The 27,347-nt window shown below is 37.9% G+C and overlaps 1 protein-coding gene across 8 annotated transcripts; it reads left to right on the top strand.

Moving 5' to 3' along the window:
- The first annotated feature begins 858 nt into the window (after positions 1–858).
- LOC127422790 (mitogen-activated protein kinase 7-like) lies at positions 859–27,345 on the top strand. 8 transcript variants are annotated; one of them, XM_051666563.1, is made up of 9 exons: positions 859–1,502; positions 1,745–1,821; positions 2,013–2,052; positions 9,105–9,261; positions 9,481–9,794; positions 10,687–10,852; positions 10,956–12,409; positions 20,939–20,998; positions 23,190–23,920. In XM_051666563.1, the coding sequence occupies exons 5-9, from the start codon at positions 9,482–9,484 to the stop codon at positions 23,774–23,776; spliced, it is 2,580 nt and encodes an 859-aa protein (XP_051522523.1). In that variant the 5' UTR covers positions 859–1,502; positions 1,745–1,821; positions 2,013–2,052; positions 9,105–9,261; position 9,481; the 3' UTR covers positions 23,777–23,920. The 8 variants fall into 8 exon arrangements, with proteins under 8 accessions (XP_051522523.1, XP_051522524.1, XP_051522518.1 ...); XM_051666566.1 differs by lacking the exons at positions 859–1,502; positions 20,939–20,998 and adding exons at positions 24,588–24,721; positions 26,407–27,345 and having other exon boundaries at positions 1,745–2,052; positions 23,190–23,535; positions 23,712–23,928; XM_051666564.1 differs by lacking the exon at positions 1,745–1,821 and having other exon boundaries at positions 9,105–9,153.
- Positions 27,346–27,347: the final 2 nt, after the last annotated feature.

Raw genomic sequence — 27,347 nt, 5'->3', positions numbered from 1 at the left:
AAACTTTTATTGATAATTTAAGGCCAATAACGTTACTTAATGTTGACTACAAAATATTTACTAATGCTTTGGCTAGTAGACTATTTACACAAATGTAGATTTGTTAAAGTTTCACCATGTTTTGAGGCATTTAAAAATTATTTTAAAATGTTATTTAAATCCTTAAAGCAATTAAAAAAGAGGTGTGCCTTAAAACTCTCTAAATTACTGGCAACATATATGGATTAACCCCCCTGAAATGTAATTTAATCTATGTTATAATTTGCTTTACATGTTTTGGTATTATTTTTATTTATTTATTTTATTATTATTTTTCTTGTGTTTATGATATGCTGCTTGGACTTATTGTTGATATGTTTAACAATGATAATGCCTGTTTGTTATTTGAAAAGCTTTAATAAATTTGAGGGGAAAAATTTAAAAAATTTTTTGTTTTTTTACTCCCGAATAGACCTTTTTCCACAGACTGTGATGACGCGTTTCCGCCTTCTTTAGCAGCGTAAATCTCGCAATTTTTTTATATTGTACATTTTAAAATGTTTAGTGTAAATTTATAACATTAAACTTATTGTTATATTACCCTTGAATTACCACAGCTGTGAGGGGGTTTCTATTACAGCTGCCGAGAGAGTGACAGTACATTTGGCATTTAGTCCCATCTGACTGCCTTAATCCGCCGCTTTCTATTTTTTTCCTCTTCTGGAAAGTCATTCAAACTTAATAGTGGGTTTTTTCTTTTGTTCTTGGAGCAAATGGGTAAGTGAAAATAATATTGCTGTGATCTCCCATTCACCCCTGCAAGCGGTTACTTCCGCGTTCCAAAACCCGGAGTGCGAAAAAGGCCTATAGAGCCATACAGAAATATTAATAGCATTTAAATGGAAACTACACAGAGCCAAATGTTATAATGTTGCTTTGCAAATTACCATTCTACCCAGTACCCGATAATTATATTTCTTGGACGCCAGTCTTCGAGTGGTACGCTCATGTCTTTGATTGGACGGATGGTACAGATGTTCCGCAAGCGGACTGCCAGGTTTTCCCTTTCGAAATAACTGGCGTTGAATACATTTCACTTCAAAAAAAATTCTGAAAGTGTAAAACACATAATAATGATTTCGGGTGATTCATTCAACACGTTTGTTAAATGTTCCAGTGTTGTAAACGAATTTAGTTTCATTGTGTATATATATTATTAAAGCCTTTTAATCTTTAGCAAGTACGCGTCATTTATAATTATTTACGTTTAATTTCAGTGTCGGCGCCACCCAAAGAATAACCCTGTTCTACTACACCTCAAATGAGCCCGCCTATCGAGGATGATGTCAAGTCCTATTGGTTGATCCACTTGCGAGGATGCAGACGATTGGTAGCTTTGCTGTCATTCAAGCACAACACGGAAGACTACGAAAAAGTAAAACGGTTGTTCGTGGTAGCAAGAATACAGTAGACATGCTTTGAAAGAGCCGCTCAGAATTTTCACTGCTTTCATATATTGCCAGGTAATCGCTACCCTTTTTATAACCCCATGTTTGCATATATAGGTGTTTGTACTGAAATGAAAAGGGGAATATTCTGTGTTTAAAGGTGTTTTTGGTCATGGCTCTCAATCCCATGTGGTTAAAATCCAGTGTAATTATTTACACACGACAGCTACGCCCTCGTCCTGTAGTATGTTGTCCTATTATCAGCATTACAGTTAGTAGATCATCAGTTTAACAGATATAATATGCTTGAATTACAGAAAAATCGTCATTAGAGTTTATGGGAAAATATGATTTTGTCCCATACAGCATTTTATAATCTATTTAAGTAAAACAGGTAAGATTCTTAAATGTGTATTCATTTCCATTGATTTGTCAACAGCAGTCAAATTAAAAGATCTAAGCTAGTTACAGTGTTTTTTAAATTACGTTTTTGTGTTACATAAAATAGCCTTAGTGTTGTTGTTTTTGAAGTGCTGAGGAAAATCCTGATTTCTTCTGATTTTGTGTATTTTTCATACTAAATAGTTTTAGAACTTCAATCAAGATATACAACAAAGGCAACAGAGTAAACACAAAATACAGTTTTCAAATATATATACATATTTTTTGAAGCAAAAAAGTTATCCAACACCTATTTCACTCATGTGAAAAACAAACTGCCCCCTTAAACTTAATAGCTGTTTGTGCCACCTTTAGCAGCAATAACTGCAACCAAATGCTTCCGATAACGAGATCAAATCAAATCAAATCACTTTATTGTCACTCATCCATATACACAAGTGCAACAGTGGGTGAAAGTCTTGGGTGCAGTTCCAAGCAACATAGCAGTATGACAATTAAAATAGACATCTGATTTACACATAACACAGTTTACACATCTTGTTACACAACACAATATACACCTAATTATATACTATAATATACAGTATACACAGAATAAGAAGACTTAACCCACTCTTCTTTGCAGAACTGCTTTAGTTCAGCCACATTGGAGGGTTTTTGAGCATGAACTGCCCGTTTAAGGTCTTGCCACAGCATTTCAATAGCGTTCAAGTCAGGATGTTGATTAGGCCACTCCAAAACTTAAATTTAGCTTCTTTTGAGCCATTCAAAGGTGGATTTACTCCCAGGGGTGGATTTAGTGATTTGGTGGCCTTAGGCAAAGTACAGAAATCGGGCCCTCTTCAAAGACACATGTACTTCAATCTTCTCTTAAAGGTGCTGTAAGCCTTTTTATTATTATTGTTATTATTATTATTATTATTATTATTTATGTTTTTAGAATGGTATGGAGAAAATATTCCTACATCCTGAAAGATATCACTGAAATACAGTAAGTGTCCTGAGATACCTCATCAGTCTCCGTGACAGCAGTAGACTGTGCAAACAGCAAACAAAAATGTGTCTGTGGTTGTGTCTTTCCCCCGGTTGTGCCAGCTTTCTAAAAAGGAGTGAATAATCACGTCTGACAACACATTATAAAAAAAACAATCTGGCTACTATGAACTAAAATACATACATAAAATACATACCACTAAAATACCTTTTTTTTCTTCACTCTCCCTCTTTCTTTATGCACTTTTCCTCCATCAACTTGACCTTGATTAACTTTCCAAATTGTTAGACTAAAAGTTGACTTTGCATGTTTCCAGAAGGCTTCGATCAACTTTTAAATTTGAAAACATGAAAAAGTTTGCTAGATTTACACTGCTAAATAAGCGAAAACCCAGTTTGAGATTTTTATTTTTTTAAATATTTTTATTATTTACGAGTGTCAACGCACAGATCATAAACATCATCAGCACTATATATTGGTGACTATAGTGAGTGCTCTGCTCATGGAAGCAGCGGCAGGTGGCGGTGCAGGCTGTGCAGCAATCTGATCTGTTTGGAAAGACAGTGTTACCTTAGGAAGTCTGGATTCCGTTTAATTTTTTTCTCTCAGCAAATTCAAACCAAACTGAATTTCCCCCTAGGGGGGTCAATGAAGTTATCAATCAATCAATAACAATGTAGCTGAACTTGTAACTTGCAACAGAGTAAATGGTGAAATCACACAAATCTGTCTGAGCGGTTTGACTCACTTTCACCTGTTTATGAACTAGATGCATACAATTCTTGGAATATTCCATTTCAGCCTGATCTGAGGGGGAAGGGGGTTACTTGCATTGATTGTGCTGAAAATAACAGCAATATCAATCATATCAGTGTTGTAACAGTGATATTTAAAATTTCAGCACACGTTATTTAGCATTAATGACAAATAATAACAAAGCATATTATTTGTATTTTAGGGGGCCCTTGGATTCTGGGGGCCCTAGGCGGATGCCTACCTTTGCCTAGTGCTTAGTCCACCCCTGCTTTCTCCTATGCTTTGGATCATTGTCTTGCTGCATAATCCAGTTGCGCTTGAGCTTCAACTCACGGTCTAATGACCGGAAGTTTTCCTTTAGGATTTTCTGATAGAGAGCAGAATTCATGTTTCCCTCAATTATTGCAAGTCACCCTGGCCCTGAAGCAGCAAAGCATCCCCAAACCATCACACTACCACCACATTGCTTGGCTGTAGGTATGATGTTCTTTTTGTGGAATTCTGTGTTTGATTTATGCCAGATGTAATGGGACCCCTGTCTTCCAAACAGTTCCACTGTCGACTCATCAGTCCACAGAACATTCTCCCAAAAGGTTTGAGGATCATGAAGGTTTGTTTTGGCAAAATTCAGATGAGCCTTAATGTTCTTCTGGGTTAGCAGTGGTTTTCGACTCACCACTCTTCCATGGATGGCATTTTTGGCCAGTGTCTTTCTGATAGTGGAGTCATGAACAGCGAGCTTTATTGATGCGAGAGAGGCCTGCAGTTCCTTGGATGTTGTCCTTGGCTTTTTTGTGAATTCCTGGATGAGTCGTTGCTGTGCTCTTGGAGGAATTTTGAATGTCAGACACTTCTGGCAAGGTTCACTACTGTGCTAAATTTTCTCCGTTTGGAGATAGTGGCTCTCACTGTGGTTCTCTGGAGTCCCAGATCCTTTGAAATAGCTTTGTAACCCTTCCCAGGCTGATGTATTTCAGTCACCTTTTTCCTCATCATTTCTGGAACCTCAGAATCAGAATGAGCTTTATTGTCAAGTATGCTTACACACACAAGGAATTTGTCATGGTGACAGAAGCTACCAGTGCAAAGAGAATACAAAAAAAATATATACATATACAATAAATACATACAAACATTTGAAATATACATATAAGCATATATATGTAAACAGTGAAATAAGAATAAAAAGTACGACACAACAGATAAATATGTAGAGGAAACTACAGTTGGGCAATAATGTTGTTCAAATATGTTATATACAGATATACAGTTATGTGTAAGGTGATTTAATGTATTGTGCAGAAGACAGGGTACCCGTGGGTCCTTAAAAAGTCTTAAATTTACTTTTTAAAATTTAAGGCCATAAGAAGTCTTAAATATCTTAAATAAATCACAAGGAGTTTTAAATTTAATTTGCCTTAAACAGCATAATCATCCCTCTCTCTCTCTCTCTCGTGTATCCATCATTTAGCAGCTGACGCTTGAGTTTAGTGTGAGCGCACATTTATACTGAACTTACGATGTTACACGTATAAACCTTCATAAACCTGTTAATCAGAAATGCAAATGGAATATTTTGCGCTAACACTATCGCTTCTGCTTATAAATGACAAAGCTGTCAACATTGCAATTTGCGAGCGCTCGAGGTTGGAGCGGTCTTTTGACGCCTTTCAAATCGTGGCACTTCCTTATTTTACATTACCTTTGACAAGAATTGTAAAGCTAACAGAACTACACAGCTGCAGAGGTACACCTGTTATATCTCTCATCTCCATCTCTCTAGATCTGACATATACAGGTATTTTCTCTGCTATCTGAATCAGTCAGTTTGAAAACTTTTGTAATAATATACAAAGCAATAATAATATAATTATATAAATATTTTAATATTTATACATATGAAAATATATTAACTATATTTAATATTTAGTATATAATCAGTTTTCAATATACATAATAACTAATTATGCAGCACAGTTCTCTTTCATAATTTAATCTGTTAATATTTTCAATACATATTGTCAATTTTAAACGGCCATTTTTAAGGTAACTGATGAGTTTTGACTTTTACTTGAGATATTTCACACAAAAATGAAAATTGTCATCACTTACCTGATGCTGTTGCAAACCTGTATGACTTCTTATTTCAGTGGATATCAAAAGGAGATATTAGGGAATTTCAGTCACCATTCACTTACATTGAATTAAAAACAAGATGCAGTGAGAGTGAATGTTGACTGAGACTAAACATTTTGCTTATCTCCTTTTTTGTTCCATGGCAGAGAAAAATTCATACAGACTCAAGGGTGAGCAGTGATGACAGAAATTAAATTTTTAAATGAACTGCCCTTTAACTGCCTGTTAAAGTATTTGTTAAATGTATCTGCCAAGAAAAAATATATAAATGATATTCAGCACATGCTAGACCTTATTCACAGCAGTGCCATATTTAATATTTAACGAGAATGACAACGTGGCTGTGAGGGATAGACGTACAGTCTCTTCAATGGGCTGTACTGCAGTTTACTGTAAAGTGTTTTTGGATCGTTCCGCAGACAAAACATTGGAAAAATATCTTTTCAAAGACACTCAGTAGACAAAAAACTCCAGACAACATGAGTTGTGGAAAATTAGATGGGATCTAGGGGCTTTTTACAACTTTATACCATGCATGCCATTGAAGAGATGGTAAGTCTATCCCTCACAGCCTCATTTCCATTCCCATTAAAAAAAAATCAAACATGGCGCTACTGTGAATAAGGTCTGTTGACCAATCCTCTTGTTTACAAAAATGTCAGCGCTTGCCCAGTAAATGGTGGCAGAAAGCCCACTGACTGTTGTGTTAGATTTGACAGACTAGATGATTAAACGAAAGTTTGACACAAAACCATGATAAATACAAACATATTCTTAGTGATACAATTACTATAATGAAATGAGTTGTAATCATGTTCGCTATAAATTTTGGCTGCAAAGTTGTGAGTTGAAATGATTTCCTCAGTCCAGTCAGCTCTGTTGATGGCTTGAAGCCACAGCTGTCAATGAGAGCTCTCTGAATAATTTTTCAACAATGTAATCTGATAAAAGTTTACTTTATGCATATGGTTTTTGCCACCACTTCCATGTTTGACATAAGCAGTGATGTTGCCGAAGCATTGGTCTATTGCATCACGTATTGCTGGAAAGCAAGTGACTAAAGAGAAGGGTCACATAATATAGGCTGCATACTTTAGGCTACATGCATTCTTAATGAATTCATTTAGAATTTTGATGTTGTATTAACTTATTTAAAAAAAGAAAACACATAAATGCACAATAAAATATATAAAACCTCAGTGTTTTTTTATTTACCAGCTAATGAATTATTTAATGTGTTTATTATTATTATTATTATTATTAGTGAAAGTGGTCTTAAATTGTTCTTTTATTTGGCCTTAAAAAGTCTTAAAAAATCTTGAATTTCATTCCTTCGAACCTGCAGAAACCCTGAGAAGAGGTAGGATATGTCAAATAAATATAAATGAAATATGAATGAATAGTTGAATATGCACATGATTGTATTGCTACAATGGAGAGTATTGGGGGCAGTTTTAACTGTTCATAAGTTGAATGGCCTGAGGGAAGAAACTGTTCTTGTTTCTCACTGTTATGGTGCTCAGGGCTCTGTAGCGATGGCCAGAGGGCAGCTGTTCAAAAAGGTAGTGTACTGGGTGAATGGGGTCCAAAGCGATTTTTTTCATGCCCTTTTCCTTACTCTGGAGATGTATAGTTCTTGGACGGTGGGAAGGTGAGAACCAATAATCAGCTCAGCAGTCCGGACTATCCTTTGAATTCTTCTGATATCTGACTTAGTATCTGAACCAATCAGACAGTTACTGTATTGAAGAGCAGAGGACAGACTCAATTACTGCTGAGTAGAACTGGATCAGCAGCACCTGTGGCAGCTTGAACTTCCTCAGCTGGCAAAGGAAGTACAACCTTTGCTGGGCCTTTTCCACAATGGAGTCAGTGTGGGTCTCCCACTTCAGGTCTTATGAGATGGTAGTGCCCAGGAACCTGAATGACTCCACAGCTGCCACAGTGCTGTTTAGAATGGTGAATGGAGTCGATGCTGGGGTGTTCCTCCTAAAGTCCACTATCATCTCCACTGTTTTGAGTGTGTTCAGCTCCAGGTTGTTTTGACTGCACCAGTGAGCCAGCTGTTCAACCTACCTTCTGTATGCATAATCATCGTAATCTTGGATGAGGCAGATGACTGTAGTGTCATCTATAAACTTCAGGAGCTTTTTGGTGCAGTCATTTGTGTGCAGGGCGAAGAGTAGTGGGCAGAGCACACATTCTTTGGGGGGGCACCAATGTTGTTGATTGTAAATGTGCTGGAATTGAATTTCCCCAGTCTCACTAACTGCACCCTATCTGTCAGAAAGCTGGTGATCCACTGACAGATAGAGGTGGGAACCGAGATCTGGGTTAATTTATTCCAAATGAGAGCAGGGATGATGGTGTTGAAGGCTGAATTGAAGTCCACAAATATGATCCTTGCATAAGTACTTGGTCTGTCTAGATTTTGCAGTATGTAATGCAGTACCATATTGACTGCATCTTTCACAGACCTGTTAGCTCGATTGGCAAACTGCAGGGGATCCAAAAAGGGTCCAGTGATGTCCTTCAGGTGGGCTATCACCAGTCTCTCAAATGACTTGACGTCCAGGGTGACAGGTCTGTAATCATTAAGTCTTGCAATCTTGGTTGGAGCGTTAGAAGCAGCTGGCAACTTCACAGTACTCCAGTGATGTGTTGAAGATCTGTGTGAAGGTGGGGGCCAGCTGGTTAGCACAGGCTTTTAGACAAGTGGGTGAAACACCATCTGGGCCCTGTGCTTTCCTTGTCTTTTGTTTTTGGAAGACTTGGCACACATCCTCTTCACAGATCTTAAGTGCAGGTTGAGTAGCAGGAGGGGGGTTTCAGGAGGTGTTAGTGTTTGTGTGAAGTGATGGTCAGAACGGGTGTGGGGTGTGAGACTGGGCTTTTCAAATCTAAAGTAAAACACATTCCGGTCATCAGCCAGTTGTTGATTCCCTAGTGTTGGGGGATGGTGTCTTGTAGTTGGTAATATCTTTCAGGCTACTCCACACTAATGCAGGGTCATTAGCTCAAAACTTGTTTCCAGTTTTTAAGAGTAGCTTCTTTTAGCCAATCTAATCTCCTTTGTTATTGTGTTTTTCTTTAGACCTTGGCATAGTGTGCTACTGGGTGAGACATTTTAGCCAACTTCATGCTGCTGAAAAAGTTCTATTTAGGTATTGATTTGATTGAACAGGGCTGGCAGTAATCAGGCCTGGGTGTGTCTAGTCCAGCTGAACCCCATTATGAATGCAGTTTCATAGATTTCGGGATTTAGTAACTAAGGGGGCAATTGCTTCTTCACACAAGCCCAGTTGGTATTGGATAACTTTTTTGCTTCAATAAAAAAAACATTATCATAAAAAAACAAAATAATTTTTTTTGTGTGTGTGTTTACTCAGTGTAAGGAGGTTCAAGCAGGAAGGACACAGGAGGCAGTTCAAAGTCTACGTGAGTCAACTTTTAAGTGTCTTCAGCTCTCAACAAAATATCTGCTTTCAGCTTCACAATAACACATCAGCTTTTCAGCTTCTCAGCTTCACAACATCAAGCACCCAGGTAGCGACTCTAGAATCTACGGAAGAAATCAGGATGGGGCAAATACTGTTTCACATCACTGTATATAATTGGCTGTTCAAATGAAAGATTAGTTAAATTTTGATTAACTTTCTGGCACTATGCCTGCATACTTATAAAAGTTCAAGATGAAAAAATTTAAAATTAAAATAGATTCTATACAGAGAGAGCAAACTCTATAACATTGATGTTTTATTTCAGAATGTCATCCAATGAGAGGGAAGAGACAAATGACACCCGAACAATGCTGGCCCAAAAAGCCTCAGAGACCAATAGCTGGAGAGAGGGCAACACTGACAAGAACCATCACAGAGGAGTTACAGAAGGTCCCATTCAACCAAGTGATGATGCATCCATTGTAACGGATGCGAATACTATTGCTGCTAAGAACTTGGCCCTGCTCAAAGCCCACTCTTTGGATGTGAAGTTTGAAGTTGGGGAAGAATATGATATTATTGAGACCATTGGCACAGGTGCTTATGGTGTGGTCTCATCGGCCCGGAGACGAGACAATGGTGAGAGAGACCTCTACTATCCTGTCATTAACCTGTTGATGTGCATGCACCCCCCCCACCCAGAACTGATGTCACTTTGCTTAAATTAGTTCACTTATACTATATAGTCTAGTCAAAAAACAGTTAATAATGTTGACATATTATAAAGATGTATAATTTGTCAACATTATGAACAATTTTGAACAGCACACTATATGGTAAATGTGAACTAATTTAAGCAAAGTAAAGTCAAACCCACAGCTGGTCGATAAAGTGGGTCCTCACAATCCGCCAGAACAGTTTTGAGAGTGGGCGCTCCCAGGAGACTGGCGGTATTTGGGCATTGCAGCTATTTCAGCCACATTATATCTTATATTACACTTATTCTGCAGAGTCTCGTGGATACATTTAATAAAATTAGATACTTTCTCCAATCTTACAAATAAAACTGTCCCCAAAGCATGGAGAGGCCATTCAGCTGCTCCATCGTGACGAGGCGGCTCCCTCATGATAACACACATTACATAGTAGATGGAAACACACAACAATTCATATTTTCTTAAGTCAAATTTTTAGAAATGCGCTTAAAAAGTCATTTTGGATGGAAACTCAGCAGCTGATGTGTGATTAGGGTCACCGGGGGCCCCAGAGAAAGTTGCCACCTTAGGCAACTGCCTTTGCCAAGATCCACCACTGCTCTCATTGATTGTATAGATTGAAACATTTAAATACAAGAATTTCGTTGTGTCTCCATTAGACACCATACTGTTTTTTTTATTTTTATTTTTATTTATTTTTAATTTGTTAATAGAATTCTTTTTTATTTTAAGTTTATCTTTTGATTCAGAATTTAGCAGTCTTTGAGAATAGACATGTTCTTATGTGTTGAATCTGAAGTTATTTATGCATACAGGCCAGCAGGTGGCAATAAAGAAGATCCCTAATGCTTTTGAGGTTGTGACGAATGCCAAACGTACACTCCGAGAGCTCAAGATTCTGAAGCACTTCAAACATGACAACATCATTGCTATTAAAGATATTCTTCAGCCTGTGGTCCCTCACTCAGCTTTTAAATCAGTGTAAGCTGTAGTTGTACAGAGTAGCACACATTCTTTCTTTTAGCTAGAGTATTTAAAGTGATGGAAGTGCCTCTTTACCTTTTTCTTATCCCTCTCTTTTCAGTTATGTGGTTCTTGACCTCATGGAGAGTGACCTGCATCAAATTATCTATTCCCGGCAACCTTTGACCCCAGAACACACACGCTACTTCCTATATCAGCTGTTAAGAGGCCTGAAGTATATTCATTCTGCCAATGTCATTCACCGTGATCTCAAGCCATCTAACCTTCTAGTCAATGAAAACTGTGAGCTAAAGATTGGTGACTTTGGTATGGCACGTGGATTAAGTGCCGCCCACTCCGAAGAGTCACGTTCTTTCATGACGGAGTATGTGGCCACCCGCTGGTATCGTGCTCCTGAGCTCATGTTGTCCCTTCACCACTACAGCTTGGCCATTGACCTCTGGTCTGTGGGCTGCATCTTTGGCGAGATGCTTGGCAGGAAGCAGATGTTTCCAGGGAAAAACTATGTGCATCAACTGCAGTTGATTCTTTCTGTTTTGGGCACTCTGCCTGCAAGTATCATAGGGTCTATAGGATCCGACCGGGTGCGCTCATACGTGCAGAGCCTACCCTCAAAAGCACCAGTACCCCTTGCTGTATTGTATCCGCAGGCTGAGCCTGCTGCACTGGATTTGTTGGGTGCCATGCTCCGCTTTGATCCTCATGAGAGAACCAGTGCATGTCAAGCCCTAGAGCACCCCTATCTCGCCAAGTATCATGACCCGGATGATGAGCCGGTGTGTGTGCCTGCCTTTGATTTTGAGTTTGATCGACAGCCTATGGGCAAAGAACTGATAAAAGAGGCTATACTGGCAGAAATGCAGGACTTCCATAAGAAGAATCAGGGAGTCAGGAAGAAGATCCATTTCACACCACTGTGTAGTTCTGTTCCAGCAGTGCGTGGCATCTGCAATAACACCCTTTGTGGTGCTCCACAGTCTCAGGTCCTGACAGAAACTGCACAAACTCGCCAGCAGCCAAATCTCAAGTTCAAACCACCAGACACTAAACAAACTAAAGCAGTTCCTCCGTTTTGTAACCAAGTTAATCCACAAGCCCCGCACCATCTCACCCAGATGTTGCCATCTTTGTCCCAGTCAGTAGGCTGTCAGGATGTGGACATGCTCAGTGCAAACTCTGACGGCCAACCGGAAACAATTGATCTGACTACTCCCACCTCTAGTCAGGGTACACCTTTTAATGAACCAATGACATACTGCGAAAAGGAGATTCCCTCCTCAAATCAAGCTCCTCCCAAACACATGGTTCAGTCCATTCCCATCTCTCCGACTCTGCCCACATCTGGGCCCGCCAGTCTCCCTCAGTCTGGCCCTTCACTCTCTCTCACACAGTCCCAGGCTCAGTCATTATCTCATACACTCTCTCGCTCCCTTGGAAAAGGAGGAAAAGCAACAACCAGCGAAGCTACAAAAAAGGAGGGAGCGATTTCAGAAGACACAAAGGCTGCTCTCAAGGCTGCCTTGCTCAAATCAGCTCTAAGGCAAAAGGCAAGAGGTAATAGAGTTTTCTGTTTTGTTCATATATTTTTGTATGTAAAACATTTCGGCGGTTCAGATTTGAGCCATCTGTTATTTAAATTTACATGTTACATTTGTTATAAAATTTCTCTTGTAACAAGACAAATGTTTCTCTCCAAATTGAACACATACACGCAGCAGCTTAATTTGGTTTTAACTTCTCTTCTGAGTGCTTAATCCTATTCTGTACATACAGAAATCAATTATTTATAGGTTAGGGTGAACGTAAGTTAGTCCCCCTGAAGTGCCTTGATGAGCTCAGTTTTCTTTGGTCTGTTTGGTCCTACTGAAACATGAAGTTGGGGCAGGACATGTTGAACTGCTCTTGCCTTTTTTTTAAATAGTCAATAGGCTTTAGTTTACATCGCAGACCAGCAAAGCCACACGCACACCCCTGCTGCCTCTAATGCCAGAGCTGGTGATCAGCTGGGGGAGAAATGAGAAGCGATCTCAATACCGAGTCCTACCGCTTTTCCACTGATTTAAGAACCGTACGATGATCTAATTGACCACGTTTCATCATAACCAGCCCACAAACAAACACAGCTGTCCAACTCTCTAAGGACATGTTGAAGAAAGAATGGCTATTGGCTAGTAAATATTTATTTTTACTTGCCAGACTTTCGACAACATGTAAGCGTAATGCAATTGAAAAAGATATTAAGCAACAGAGAAGGGGCATCTTCACACATAATGTGTATATACTGTGTGTGTATATATATATATATATATACACATACACACACAGTGCTGGGTAGGAACGGATTACTTGTAATCTGGATTATGTTATCTGATTACAAAAACCAGGTACTTGAAATTGGATTAAATTAAATTTTACAGATTTCTAACCGGCATGCACCTGCCGGTGATCAGTTCAGCGCAGAACTTGCTCATCTAAAACGAGCCTATTCTTACCCCGAAGCACAATAGTCTCTCACAGATGAACATTTAGAACATGTGCTCCTTTTATGTTACAACAGTAAGATATGCACCTCAGCTAAGGAATAGTCGATGGACTATTAATAAGTAGTAAGTGTTAAAAATAAGTGTGTCAGTTGTTTTGAGGTGTTGGCTTTGACCTAGCAATGTCATTGCTGTTGTTTTCAGGTTCATTATTGTTTGTTCATGTACTGTTTTATGCACTTAAAATGAACTAGATATGTTTAAAATATATATATTATTTCTTACTACCTCACCAATGGTGTGCAGCTCACACATTGAACTTAATTGCTTCAAAGGATCTAGTGGATGTCATCTCTAATGGTCTACACAATAATTTAATTTCAAAATGTGCTGCAATATTGAACAAAGCCCTTTACTCTACTGTAGCTGCTGATGCAGTGGAGTCCACTGCATAAAACTTGACATAAAACTTGACACAATTGTTCCTTGTTTGACTCGGTGGAACTCTGCTCTTTTAGAATATTCTTGCTGTTCAAACAATAATATCTTGCACCTCAACTTTGGAATAGCAGATAGGCTATCAGTAAGCAGTGAGGGTTAAAAGTGTTTCAGTGTTTTTAGATGAAAACTTTGACCTAGGAAATGTTGTTTGTGTTGATTTTATGGTCATTCATTTTCGTTCATTTATGATCATTTTATGTTGATTTTACCTTCATTAATGTTCGTAATGCTGCTATTGTTTTATGCTCATAAAATGAACTTGATGTCTCAGTGTTTTGAATTATAAACCTTGGCCATGCACTGTTATTGGTGTTAGATGTAATGTTTATTTCAGTCATGTTATGTTTAATGCACTTTTTAAATGTCATAAAGAGCTTTTTTTGTGAGGCTCTTTTTGTTAGTAATAAAGAATGTAATACATTTTCTTCCTTTTGTACTTTTATATTAAAATGTTTAACCTAGTCAAATGCATGTGACATTAAAATAGAATTAGGTGGAAAGTAATCAGGTTAGATTACCCCAAAATGTAATCTATGAGAATACGTTATTGATTGCATTTTTTGTCATGTAATTTGTAATCAGTACCTGATTAACATTAACAAGTAATCATCCCAGCACTGTGTGTGTTTCTATATATATATATATATATATATATATATATATATATATATATATATATATATATATATATATAATTACACTGGCGGCCAAAAGTTTGGAATTATTTTTGCTGTTGTTTGGAATAACACATTTTGCTGTTTCGGAAGGAAATTGGTACTTAAATTTAGTGGCATTCAACTGATCACAAAGTATTGTCAGGACATTACTGATGTAAAAAACAGCACCATCACTATTTGAAAAAAAGCCATCATTCTAACACCTTATCCTTGAGTAATCATGCTAAATTGCTAATTTGTTACTAGAAAATCACTTGCCATTATATCAAACACAGCTGAAAGCTATTTGGTTCATTAAAAGAAGCTTAACATTGTATTTGTGTTTGTTTTTGAGTTGCCACAGTATGCAATAGACTGGCATGTCTTAAGGTCAATATTAGGTCATAAATGGCAAAAAAGAAACAGCTTTCTCTAGAAACTAGTCAGTCAATCATTGTTTTGAGGAATGAAGGCTATACAATGCTTGAAATTGCCAAATAACTGAAGATTTCATACAAAGGTATACACTACAGTCTTCAAAGACAAAGGACAACTGGCTCTAACAAGGACAGAAAGAGATGTGGAAGGCCCAGATGTACAACTAAACAAGAGGAGAAGTACATCAGAGTCTCTAGTTTGAGAAATAGACACCTCACATGTCCTCAGCTGACAGCTTCATTGAATTCTACCCGCTCAACACCAGTTTCATGTACAACAGTAAAGAGAAGACTCAGGGCTGCAGGCCTTATTGGAAGATTTGCAAAGAAAAAGCCACTTTTGAAGCAGAAAAACAAAAAGAAAAGATTAGAGTTTTCAAAGAAACAGACATTGGACAACAGATAATTGGAAAAAAGGGTTATGGATCTTAAACCCATTGAGCTTTTGTGGGATCAGCTAGACCGTAAGGTGCGTGAGAAGTGCCCAACAAGACAGCCACATCTATGGCAAGTGCTACCTGAGTATCTGGGCAAACTGACAGCTAGAAGGCCAAGGATCTGCAAAGCTGTCATTATTGCACATGGAGGATGTTTTGATGAGAACTCTTTGAAGTAGTTTAATGAGTTGTGAATATTTATTTCATATTGTAATAGTAATTTTTCATGTTATTAATGCCCTGACTATACATTGTGATCAGTTGAATGCCACTTTGGTGAATAAAAGTACCAACTGACCAATTTTCTCATATTACTGAATTACAAATGGTACAATGAAATTTCATTCTGTTTGATATTTTATTTTAAAACACTGGAACTCAAAATCAATTATTGTTAGGTGACATAGGTTTTATGTTGGGAAATATATCTTTATGAAAAATAAAATATTTATAAAATACTGAAATATCTTGCTTGTATAAGTATTCAACCCCTGTGCTGTCGAAGCTGCCGTGTTACATCGATGAAAGAAATTGCCCTAACGAGGACATAATTACTTTACCATTGGCATCCACCTGTGAATCATTAAAGTTGCAATCACATTTTCTGGATAAACAATCCATTGTTGAAGGATCATTGGTCAGGCTGTGAATCTGAAGGAAAATGAAGGCCACAGAGCATTCCACAGAAGTTAAAGATAAAGTAATAAAAATGCATAGATTAGGGAAAGGGTACAAAATAATATCCAAATGTTTGGATATCCCACTGAGCACAGTTGGATCAATAATCAGGAATTGGAAGCTGCACCACACCACCCAGGCACTGCCAAGAAAAGGCCGTCCCTCAATACTTGGCGCTCTAACAAAAAGGAGACTTGTGAGAGGTCACAGAGAGGCCAACAATCACTTTGAAGGAGCTACAGAGTTCAATGGCTGGGAGTTTAGTAATGGTGCACCAGTCAACCATATCAAGATCATTGCATAACGCTGGCCTGTATGGGAGGGTGGCAAGAAAGAAGCCGTTACTCAAAAAGTACCATCTGAAAGCACATGTGGAGTTTGTCAGAAAGCATGTGAGTGACCCAGCTGCGATGTGGGAGAAGGTTTTGTGGTCAGATGAGACCAAAATAGAGCTTTTTGGCCAAAACTCAAAGCGCTATGTGTGGCGCAAACTTAACACTTCCTATGCCTCAAGACACACCATCCCTACAGTGAAGTATGGTGGTGGCAGCATCATGCTGTGGGGATGCTTCTCATCAGCAGAGAATGGGCATCTTGTTAGAACTGAAGAATGGATGGAGCAAAATATAGGGAAATACTGCAAGAGAACCTGCTTCAGTCCGCTAAAAAAACTGAAGCTTGGGAGGAAATTCACCTTTCAGCATGACAGTGATCCCAAGCACAAGGCCAAAGCAACATTGGAGTGGCTCAAGAACAAAAAGAAAAATGTCCCACAATGGCCCAGTCAAAGTCCTGATCTCAATCCTATTGAGAATCTGTGGCACTGTTTGAAAATTGCAGTCCACAAGTGTCACCCAACCAAACTGAACAACATGGAGCAAATCTGCTGAGAAGAATAGGCCAAAATCACTTCGTCTCTGTGTGCGAAGCTGGTACATATGTACCCCAAAAGACTTAAAGCAGTTAATACAGCAAAAGGTGGCTCGACCAAATATTAATGTTTGGGGGTTGAATACTTATGCAAGTAAGATATTTCAGTTTTTTATTTTTCCAAAAAATATTTCCCAACAAAAAACAATGTCACCTTACAATAATTGATTTTGAGTTTCAGTGTTTTAAAATATCAATCAGAATGAAATTTCAGTGTACCATTTGTAATTCGGTAATATGAGAGAATTGGTCAGGGGTCTGAATACATTTGCAAGGCACTGTGTGTGTGTGTGTGTGTGTGTGTATATATATATATATATATTACTTATGTATATGACTTCACGTGCTTTAGTATGTGACTATATTTATTTCATATTTAGCTTTTTATTATTTTAATCACATTTTAGCTTTTTATTATTAATTTTACATTCTGTTCATTTATATGATGTCATGAAATTACATTTATACTAATGATACAAGCTATTGTCACTGTTTGAAATTTAATATACAGGTGCATCTCAATAAATTAGAATGTCGTGGAAAAGTTCATTTATTTCAGTAATTCAACTCAAATTGTGAAACTCGTGTATTAAATAAATTCAATGCACACAGACTGAAGTAGTTTAAGTCTTTGGTTCTTTTAATTGTGATGATTTTGGCTCACATTTAACAAAAACCCACCAATTCACAATCTCAAAAAATTAGAATATGGTGACATGCCAATCAGCTAATCAACTCAAAACACCTGCAAAGGTTTCCTGAGCCTTCAAAATGGTCTCTCAGTTTGGTTTACTAGGCTACACAATCATGGGGAAGACTGCTGATCTGACAGTTGTCCAGAAGACAATCATTGACACCCTTCACAAGGAGGGTAAGCCACAAACATTCATTGCCAAAGAAGCTGGCTGTTCACAGAGTGCTGTATCCAAGCATGTTAACAGAAAGTTGAGTGGAAGGAAAAAGTGTGGAAGAAAAAGATGCACAACCAACCGAGAGAACCGCAGCCTTATGAGGATTGTCAAGCAAAATCGATTCAAGAATTTGGGTGAACTTCACAAGGAATGGACTGAGGCTGGGGTCAAGGCATCAAGAGCCACCACACACAGACGTGTCAAGGAATTTGGCTACAGTTGTCGTATTCCTCTTGTTAAGCCACTCCTGAACCACAGACAACATCAGAGGTGTCTTACCTGGGCTAAGGAGAAGAAGAACTGGACTGTTGCCCAGTGTTCCAAAGTCCTCTTTTCAGATGAGAGCAAGTTTTGTATTTCATTTGGAAACCAAGGTCCTAGAGTCTGGAGGAAGGGTGGAGAAGCTCATAGCCCAAGTTGCTTGAAGTCCACTGTTAAGTTCCCACAGTCTGTGATGATTTGGGGTGCAATGTCATCTGCTGGTGATGGTCCATTATGTGTTTTGAAAACCAAAGTCACTGCACCCGTTTACCAAGAAAGTTTGGAGCATTTCATGCTTCCTTCTGCTGACTAGCTTTTTAAAGATGCTGATTTCATTTTCCAGCAGGATTTGGCACCTGCCCACACTGCCAAAAGCACCAAAAGTTGGTTAAATGCTTGACTGGCCAGCAAACTCACCAGGTATTGTCAAGAGGAAAATGAGAAACGAGAGACCAAAAAATGCAGATGAGCTGTAGGCCACTGTCAAAGAAACCTGGGCTTCCATACCACCTCAGCAGTGCCACAAACTGATCACCTCCATGCCACGCCGAATTGAGGCAGTAATTAAAGCAATAGGAGCCCCTACCAAGTATTGAGTACATATACAGTAAATGAACATACTTTCCAGAAGGCCAACAATTCACTAAAAATGTTTTTTTTATTGGTCTTATGATGTATTCTAATTTGTTGAGATAGTGAATTGATGGGTTTTTGTTAAATGTGAGCCAAAATCATCACAATTAAAAGAACCAAAGACTTAAACTACTTCAGTCTGTGTGCATTGAATTTATTTAATACACGAGTTTCACAATTTGAGTTGAATTACTGAAATAAATGAACTTTTCCACGACATTCTAATTTATTGAGATGCACCTGTATATTTTTAACAAAGAATATTCACAAGGTTCAAATCTAATAATGAAAACAGAATACTACATATAACATTTAAGTGCTAGTAAATTAAAAATACTATGTAAAAAAGCAAAACAAAAAAACATTAGGTTTATGGGGCAGGGCTTTGCACAGGTTTAAACCAAACCTGGAATAGATGCAAGGTGCCTATTTGTTAAATTCTTTAATATTTACAGTGTCTGTTGAAGTTAAATTTTTTTCAGAATGTATGATTGCCCCTTTAAATATTTAGATATTTACACATTTATTTCACTTAATTCATTACTTGCAGTACTTTTTGTTACATGTTTCTTTATACATTGGTGGCAAAAAGTTTGGAATAATATACAGATTTTGCTGTTTCGGAAGGAGATTGGTACTTTAATTCACCAAAGTGGCATTCATCTGATCACAAAGTATAGTCAGGACATTACTGATGTAAAAAACAGCACCATCACTATTTGAAAAAAAGTCATTTATCAAATCTAGACAGGCCCCATTTCCAGCAGCCATCACTCCAACACCTTATCCTTGAGTAATCATGCTAAATTGCTAATTTGTTACTAGAAAATCACTTGCCATTATATCAAACACAGCTGAAAGCTATTTGGTTTGTTAAATGAAGCGTAACATTGTCTTTGTGTTTGTTTTTGAGTTCCCACAGTATGCAATAGACTGGCATGTCTTAAGGTCAATATTAGGTCAAAATTGGCACAAAAGAAACAGCTTTCTCTAGAAACTCGTCTGTCAATAATTGTTTTGAGGAATGAAGGCTATACAATGCTTCAAATTGCCAAAAAACTAAAGATTTCATACAAATGTGTACACTACAGTCTTCAAAGAGAAATGACAACTGGCTCTAACAAAGACAGAAGATGTGGAAGGCCCAGATGTACAACTAAACAAGAGGATAAGTACATCAGAGTCTCTAGTTTGAGAAATAGACACCTCACATGTCCTCAGCTGACAGCTTCATTGAATTCTACCTGCTCAACACCAGTTTCATGTACAACAGTAAAGAGAAGACTCAGGGCTGCAGGCCTTATGGGAAAAATTGCAAAGAAAAGCCACTTTTGAAACAGAAAAACAAAAAGAAAAGGTTAGAGTGGGCAAAGAAACACAGACATTGGACAACAGATAATTGGAAAAGAGTTTTATGGATCTTAACCCCATTGAGCTTTTGTGGGATCAGCTAGACTGTAAGGTGCGTGAGAAGTGCCCGACAAGACAGCCACATCTATGGCAAGTGCTACAGGAAGCGTGGGGTGAAATGTCACCTGAGTATCTGGACAAACTGACAGCTAAAATACCAAGGATCTGCAAAGCTGTCATTGCTGCATGTGGAGGATTTTTTGATGAGAACTCTTTGAAGTAGTTTAAGAAGTTCTGAACATTTTTTATTTTTTTATTTTAATAGTAATTTTTCACGTTATTAATGTCCTGACTATAAATTGTGATCAGTTGAATGCCACTTTGGTGGATAAAAGTACTTATTTCTTTCCATAAGAGCAAAATCTGTACATTATTCCAAACTTTTGGCCGCCAGTGTATAGATAATTTGTACAATTTACAGGTATTGACATTGAGTTTACATTGATATGTCTTAACACAGTGTTTCCCAACCTTTTTTCTGCCACGGCACACTTTTTACGACTAAAAAATCCTATGGCACACCACTATCCCACATAGGCTAACCATCGTCAATATTTTTCCTTTTCAAGAACATGTCCATATTTTCTGTCCAACTTAGTAGCATGTTTACTTGTAATGTTTGAAATTTGGCTATGCAAAAAACTAAACAAAAAGTCACATAGGTAGGCTAAGCTGTGTGAGGTCACAGGTGGTAAGAGCGCTAAATGGGTAATGAAAAACAACAAATTTGCTTCTTTTCTAATTTGTAGATTTGTTCTTGCAGTGCCACAACAAATTACAGGGATGCAAACTCATGAGGGGCGAAAAAGGTAAGACAATCACTGGTCCACGAACATTTTTTCTGGGGATATGTTTTTTATAGAATAAGCTAAAAGCACCAATTCCAGCTATTTTATTGATTCAAGTTTATTCAAGTTTACAATTGTGCAGAATTAGCTGCAAAATAAAGAGTATTTTGGTGAGGCTTGCTTCTGTTTCACAAATTTGTTCAATTTTATTAACTGATTAGTTCAGTGACCCCTTCTGGAAATGTCACTAGATGGTGACAAATGAGCGTCATATGTGCTATGAGTGAGTCAGTGAATCATTTTGAGTCGTTCATGACCGAAATCTACCAAGAGACGTCATAGTGTTTAAGCATTAAAAGAACAAAGCAGATCTATAGTCTTCCTTCAGTCTGAGCATTATTTTTCATCCAAAAAGACAACAATAATAGTCTAATAATAGTGAGCTTCAATAACGTCCTTACCTTCTCCTTTTATTAAAACTTGCATGGCTACAAATCTACTGACTTCAGTATAAGAATTATAAACAGAAAGCAGATCTACGGTACCATTTTCCTACAGTAGCCTGTTTAAACTGCTGGGCATGGCTTTTATCAGAAAAGACCACAATAATAGACAAATAATAATTTTGAGTTTCAATAATGTTCTTTCGTCATTGTAAAGAGCATTTCACATGAGTTGAGTCGAGGCGTCAATGCTCCGTTCAACGGCAGCGTCAAGCACCACATTGCCCTCCACATGACAAGAGCTGCAGAAAGCATCACAGAGGGGCGATTTTACAAGTTTGCCACGTAAAAAAGCGGGAGGTATGCACAATAAACATTAAAAACATGTATTTGGAAGAGAGAAAAAAAAGCTTGCAGTTGCTTTGCAAAGTAATAAAAGGACTCGTTTATGTTTAGGTCTAAGCATTTTCTTGGTGAGTTTAAATTAGTTCAATAACTGGGGTCTCTGATATTCGTAAACGATAAGGTAATATTTAATTAAAATAAATTATGAGACAATTCAAACAAATTTGGACAGTTTTTAAATATTGTTGCTTAGGACTCTCAAAGACATTATTGGTGAAGCAAGAACTTGTGTGAAAAACACTTTGGTGTGAAGTGGGGTCACTTCATAGACTTCAATGTATTCTGCAGTGCTGACACAAGTCATGTGAAAGACCCTTAATACGTATAAATATCAGTCACTTTTGCACATTAATCATTGCTGTTCACAATCACAAAAGTGACCAATTATTGTTTCAAAATGGCGAATTTCTCTGAAAGGTGAGGAGTTTGCATCCCTGAAATTATAAAAAAATTTTCATGCATTTATTTATTTTGTGGAATTTGATAATTTTCCACAGCACACCTGACAATCTTTCACATCACACTAGTGTGCCGCGGCACAGTGGTTGGGAAACACTGTCTTAACAAGCACTAAAATGGTACTGTCTCTTTAAGATGGCAGTTCTGCAAACAAGTGGTTACTGTTGAGCACACATTAACGAGAGAGAAGTTGCACGGTTGTTTTTACATCATCCATGCAATGTGTGATTAGTATTAATGTTTCTTTTAACTTTTTGATCAACAAGTGACTGTAAACAACATAAAGGATATTAAAAGAGACATGGAATTAAAGTGGATGGATTGAGTGTATGGATCTCATCTTTGGACACACATTACAAGGAACGGGTCAAAGCAAACTTTACTCGCATAATGTTTATTGACTTACATGTACAAATACAGTATTTATTGTACAAATTCAAAACTACAAGATTTCAAGTTTTGCAACACTTTTTACCTTCTAACACGCATCCAACAGGTAACGTTACACTGGTCTGCAGCCATTCTGTATAACAGAGAATGTTGTGAAAAACAGAAAAAAGTTTAACCAACATCAGAGTTGACGTTGTTGAATGTAATGTAAATGTAACTATGGCATATAATGACTCAACTAAAGCGATAAAGCTGGAATTTTCTCAACTTGTCGCTCGCAGCGGCGTTCTCTGCCATCAGCGGTCACGGCAGCTCATGTCGCTCTGCTCTCATTGAAAATGAATGGGATCATGTTGCTTTGTTGTGATTCCGCTGGCAGTGTGAATGGGGCGTTACTCAAATTTTTTATAGTGCAATAAACTCTTATACATCAAAAGATCAAGGAAAATTGTATTTCTCATGACATGACCCCTTTAAAAATGCATCTTAATATATACTGATTCTCTCATCCCCAGATGGAGGCTCTGCAGCTCTTGGTATAGACCTAATTAGAGGAGCTGTTGGAGGTTTATCCTCATCGCTTTCCTCCTCTAACTGTGGTCCAGAGCAGAGAAAGCCAGTGACTGCCCAGGAAAGAAAACGAGAGAGAGAAGAGAAACGTAGAAAGAGACAGGAGCGTGCCATTGAACGAAAGAGGAAACTAAAAGAGAAGGAGAAGAAGGAGGGTAAACAAGGAGAATGTTTTGGTGGGGTTGTACTCAGCGACAATGACAAGAAGCTGTTGGAGCGCTGGGGAAGAATGATGGACAACCGGGTCGACAAATTGCAGACCACAGAAACCAATAGTGCCAAAAACAGTGAGTTAACTCGAACCATCCTCAAACCCAGAGTCATTTACAAATACAATCTCAACCCCTCACACACACACAATCACAGTCCAATTCTCACATCCAGCTGCTGCCAATGGAAACGTTTATCACCGAACCATCATCCCTGTACCCAAACAGTGTTGCCAGCATTAGGGTCTCAGTCACCAGCACATCTCTCTCTAATCCAGAGACTGTCAATGGTTCTCAAGCCCTGGATAAACTTTGTGGTTTAGGGGAGCATCAGAATGGTTCTCATTCACAGGGCCCTTCAAAACAGCCTCCAGGAGCTGCAGCCCAACCCTGCCTTAGTCTCACTGACACTGGACAACCAGCAAACGGCATCCCTGATATCCATACAGTGACACAGCAACTCTCAAAGTCGCAGGTGAAGTTTTTAGGAAAATTTGCATGAAGGTGAAAGGTGTAATTTCTGTTAAAAACAAAGAAGAAACTAAGAGTGTTGCTTCCCCATGCAAATCTCACTACTACGATGTTGGCCTGACCACCTCCCTAGCATTTGCTAAGGTGACTTGCTAAGTGGTTGCTTATTGGCCCAAGTCAAAAGAGCCCTACCCCAAGTCTCTAAGTTCTGGTCCCTAGATATGGTTGTAGACCCTCTGTCAGTGTAAGTCTATGGGATCTATTTGCCAGTTTGTTGTCCACCGGGCAAAAATCTAAATCAGACCACTTAGGAAGGTAAAAGCAAGCCTCTCCTCAACAGGGCGTATTTGAGGAATCAATTATGTCTGAGCACAAATGGTGCAGGGCAAGTTACATGCTGAATTTTAAGACTTGGGGTTAGAGGTTTTTCAAAATCCCCACTAAAGGAAGATAGTGTTTCCAAACATACAGATGCCCCATTTTTTATTGCAATTCTGTTATGTGCCGCAGAAATTACACACCACCATAAGTCATTATACTTAGAACAGCTGAACTAGATCAAATACACTGTTTTTTCAAGCTGGTCAAAAGATAGTTTTAGCATTTATTTATTTTGTTTCTAATGTTATATATCATACCCACTTTACACATTTTCCTTCCTAGGTTGAGGACATTTTGCCCCCAGTTTTCTCAGTGACACCCAAAGGCAGTGGAGCTGGGTACGGTGTTGGATTCGACCTCGATGACCTACTCACACAGTCTCTTACGGAGCTCCAGCACCCTGACCTCAGGGAAAGGTTCGTCAAAAGTTCTGGGGCCTGATGTATAAAAGTTGCATATGCACAAAATGGGCATTGAAATGTGTGTACGCAGTTTCCCCACACACACATATAGATTTATAATAAATAAACTTGCCATTAATATGTGCGCACCATCTGCACACTCTTGACCTTGCGTATGCACTCTATTACTGGTGTGTGCAAATTGCTGAACAAATTGAATTGACTGATTCTAAACTTTGTTTTTCGTTTAATACACCACATTTAGAATAGAAATATGGAGTTAAGCACTTAGATCAGAAGTAATCGTTATCCAGGTGATACACTATATTCTACTAATTTTACGTAACTAACTGAAAAAGCATTACAATCTGTCTAAAATATTATTGGATGCACTTCTTTTGAAAGACTGTTCCCATTGTATTATACAGAGGAAGTGTGCTTTTAAATGAGAGTGAGGATATTTTTTTGGCTTGTGGTATTTTCAGTTCCCAAAGGCCATCTGCTTGGAATTGTTTTAATTACAGAAATCACGTTCTGAGATAAATGACAACATTCGAATAAAGATAAATCTGTTATGCACACTTGACTGACTGAAGTGGAATGGCCTGTTAAACCAGCCGGTAAAATATCAGACACATTCAGTAATTGACCGGACCATTAGAAAGACTGGTAGTCTGCTGTCGGCTTAGGTCTTACAGGTGCTGCACTGCACGACATATGCATAAAATGTGCTGCCTTCCTCACATAATCCTGACCTGAAGCGCAATAACTCTATCCATAGTTTTCTTATGAAAACATGACGCATATAAAAAAATACCTTTGCCATTCAGCATTGTTTTTCTAATATAAAAAAAAAAAAGATAAGCTGGCATGTTTTATTTTTAAAAGCTCTCTTTAAAAGTCAATGTCAGACAAAATACTTTTACACTGCAAAGATAATTTTCTTAATCTTTTGGTTTCCAGTAAAAATGTACTTTAAAAAACAAATATGAAAAAATTACCCTTTTAAAACGATTAAAGCATTACCAAAGAAGCAAAAATGCATGTTACATTAGATTAATAAATTAAAACAATCAGCCAACATGGTTCGAATAATCCGATCCATTTTTAAGATATACTGTAGACCTGTTCTCTGAAAACACCTCTTAATATCTTGGAGCCTAAAATAACGTTTCTTAAGTAAAGTGATCTGTTTGAATGACATCTAAATATTTTACTTCAAAACAAGACAAAGGCTAAGAAATGCAAGTTTACACTGTATTATATCTTATTTTCTTAGTTTCTCGTACCGTTAAACGCTGTAGAATCATGTGTCAGTATGGCAATATGCTTATGAAAATTATATGCAGATGAGGTTATGCATAGTAAAAACAGGCGTTTAAAGCTCCATATATGCATGTATGCACGATCTTCCGCTAACGGGTTTATAAAGTTAACTTTGCGCAAGTTCTGGCTCAAGAATGGTTTCGTAAATATGAAAACTTTCTTGCATACGCACACTTATAGGATGATAATGCAAAGTTTTATACATGAGGCCTGTGGTGATCACAAAGTGCACATACAAATGCTTGCTCCATTTTGTAACTTATATCACTGCCAACCCTTATCAGGACTCGTAGTATAATTACAACTCAATATACTTAAAAATGTTTACTCTTACATACCTTTTAATTTAAATGTACTTGTTTCCATCCGTTTAGTCAGAATGACTTGGGCCCCCTCTCTGCATCCCTGCTTTCTGATTGGCTCGAGGTACACCGCATGACCCCTGTCGACATGGAGTCACTTCAACAGGAGCTCCAGCTTGGATCTCCCATGATCCTCTCTGACAACCCAGCACTCCCTGATACCTGATTCTTCCATACAAATTTCTTGACCAACACCTTGTACAGCCACTTTAGGGAAGTGCACAATTGAACTTGACAGCCGTATTGTCTACCAGTGTACTAGGCCTAGAAGAATTGGCAGGGTGAATCTCTTTGCTGTAGGCTCCAAATAATTAAGGACTTCACCTAAAATCTAACCCAGAAAAGTGCCTTTATCTTGAATGGGTTCACATACACTATTTATATGTGCCAACACTGAAGTATTATGCAGAGTTCAGATCTTGAGGTATTTTTCATTCTAAGAATTTGTGCCATCATAAAGCAATAAAGATAAACCAGGGAGTTCAGTTCTGTTGTATCAGTTGTGTTATGTCTCCTTCACTTTGATATTCATTAACCCTGGTATGTCTGAATATGACCTCATTCAGCTGTTTTTAAGGCAACGTTCAAGCAACTGTCTTATGTTTATCCAAAGTTATTAACTGTACACTACAAGTCACCACCAGGGCAGCAGTATTGTGTTGGATGAAACACAACAAGGGCAGCATAGCAAAGCATAGCAGAAGATGCCTGACTGTAGATATTAGTGCAGAGTAGACAAATGTTTCATTTGATGTTGCATGAATGCCTAGTAGAAAATATTGAAACTTGCTCAAAAACATGCTAATTTGCTCAGTTATTACACCAGCAACAAAAGGAGAATTGTCTTCAATAAAGCTGTCAAAGGGATTCATATGCCCTTTAATAATGGTTTTCTATTTCATGATGCATAGAAGTCATATTTTCACATTTCTGTATGCAGTGTTTGAATAAAA

This window comes from Myxocyprinus asiaticus, chromosome 32 (assembly GCF_019703515.2).
Source record: "Myxocyprinus asiaticus isolate MX2 ecotype Aquarium Trade chromosome 32, UBuf_Myxa_2, whole genome shotgun sequence".
NCBI classification, from domain to species: domain Eukaryota; kingdom Metazoa; phylum Chordata; class Actinopteri; order Cypriniformes; family Catostomidae; genus Myxocyprinus; species Myxocyprinus asiaticus.
This window is presented reverse-complemented; position numbering and strand designations above follow the sequence as displayed.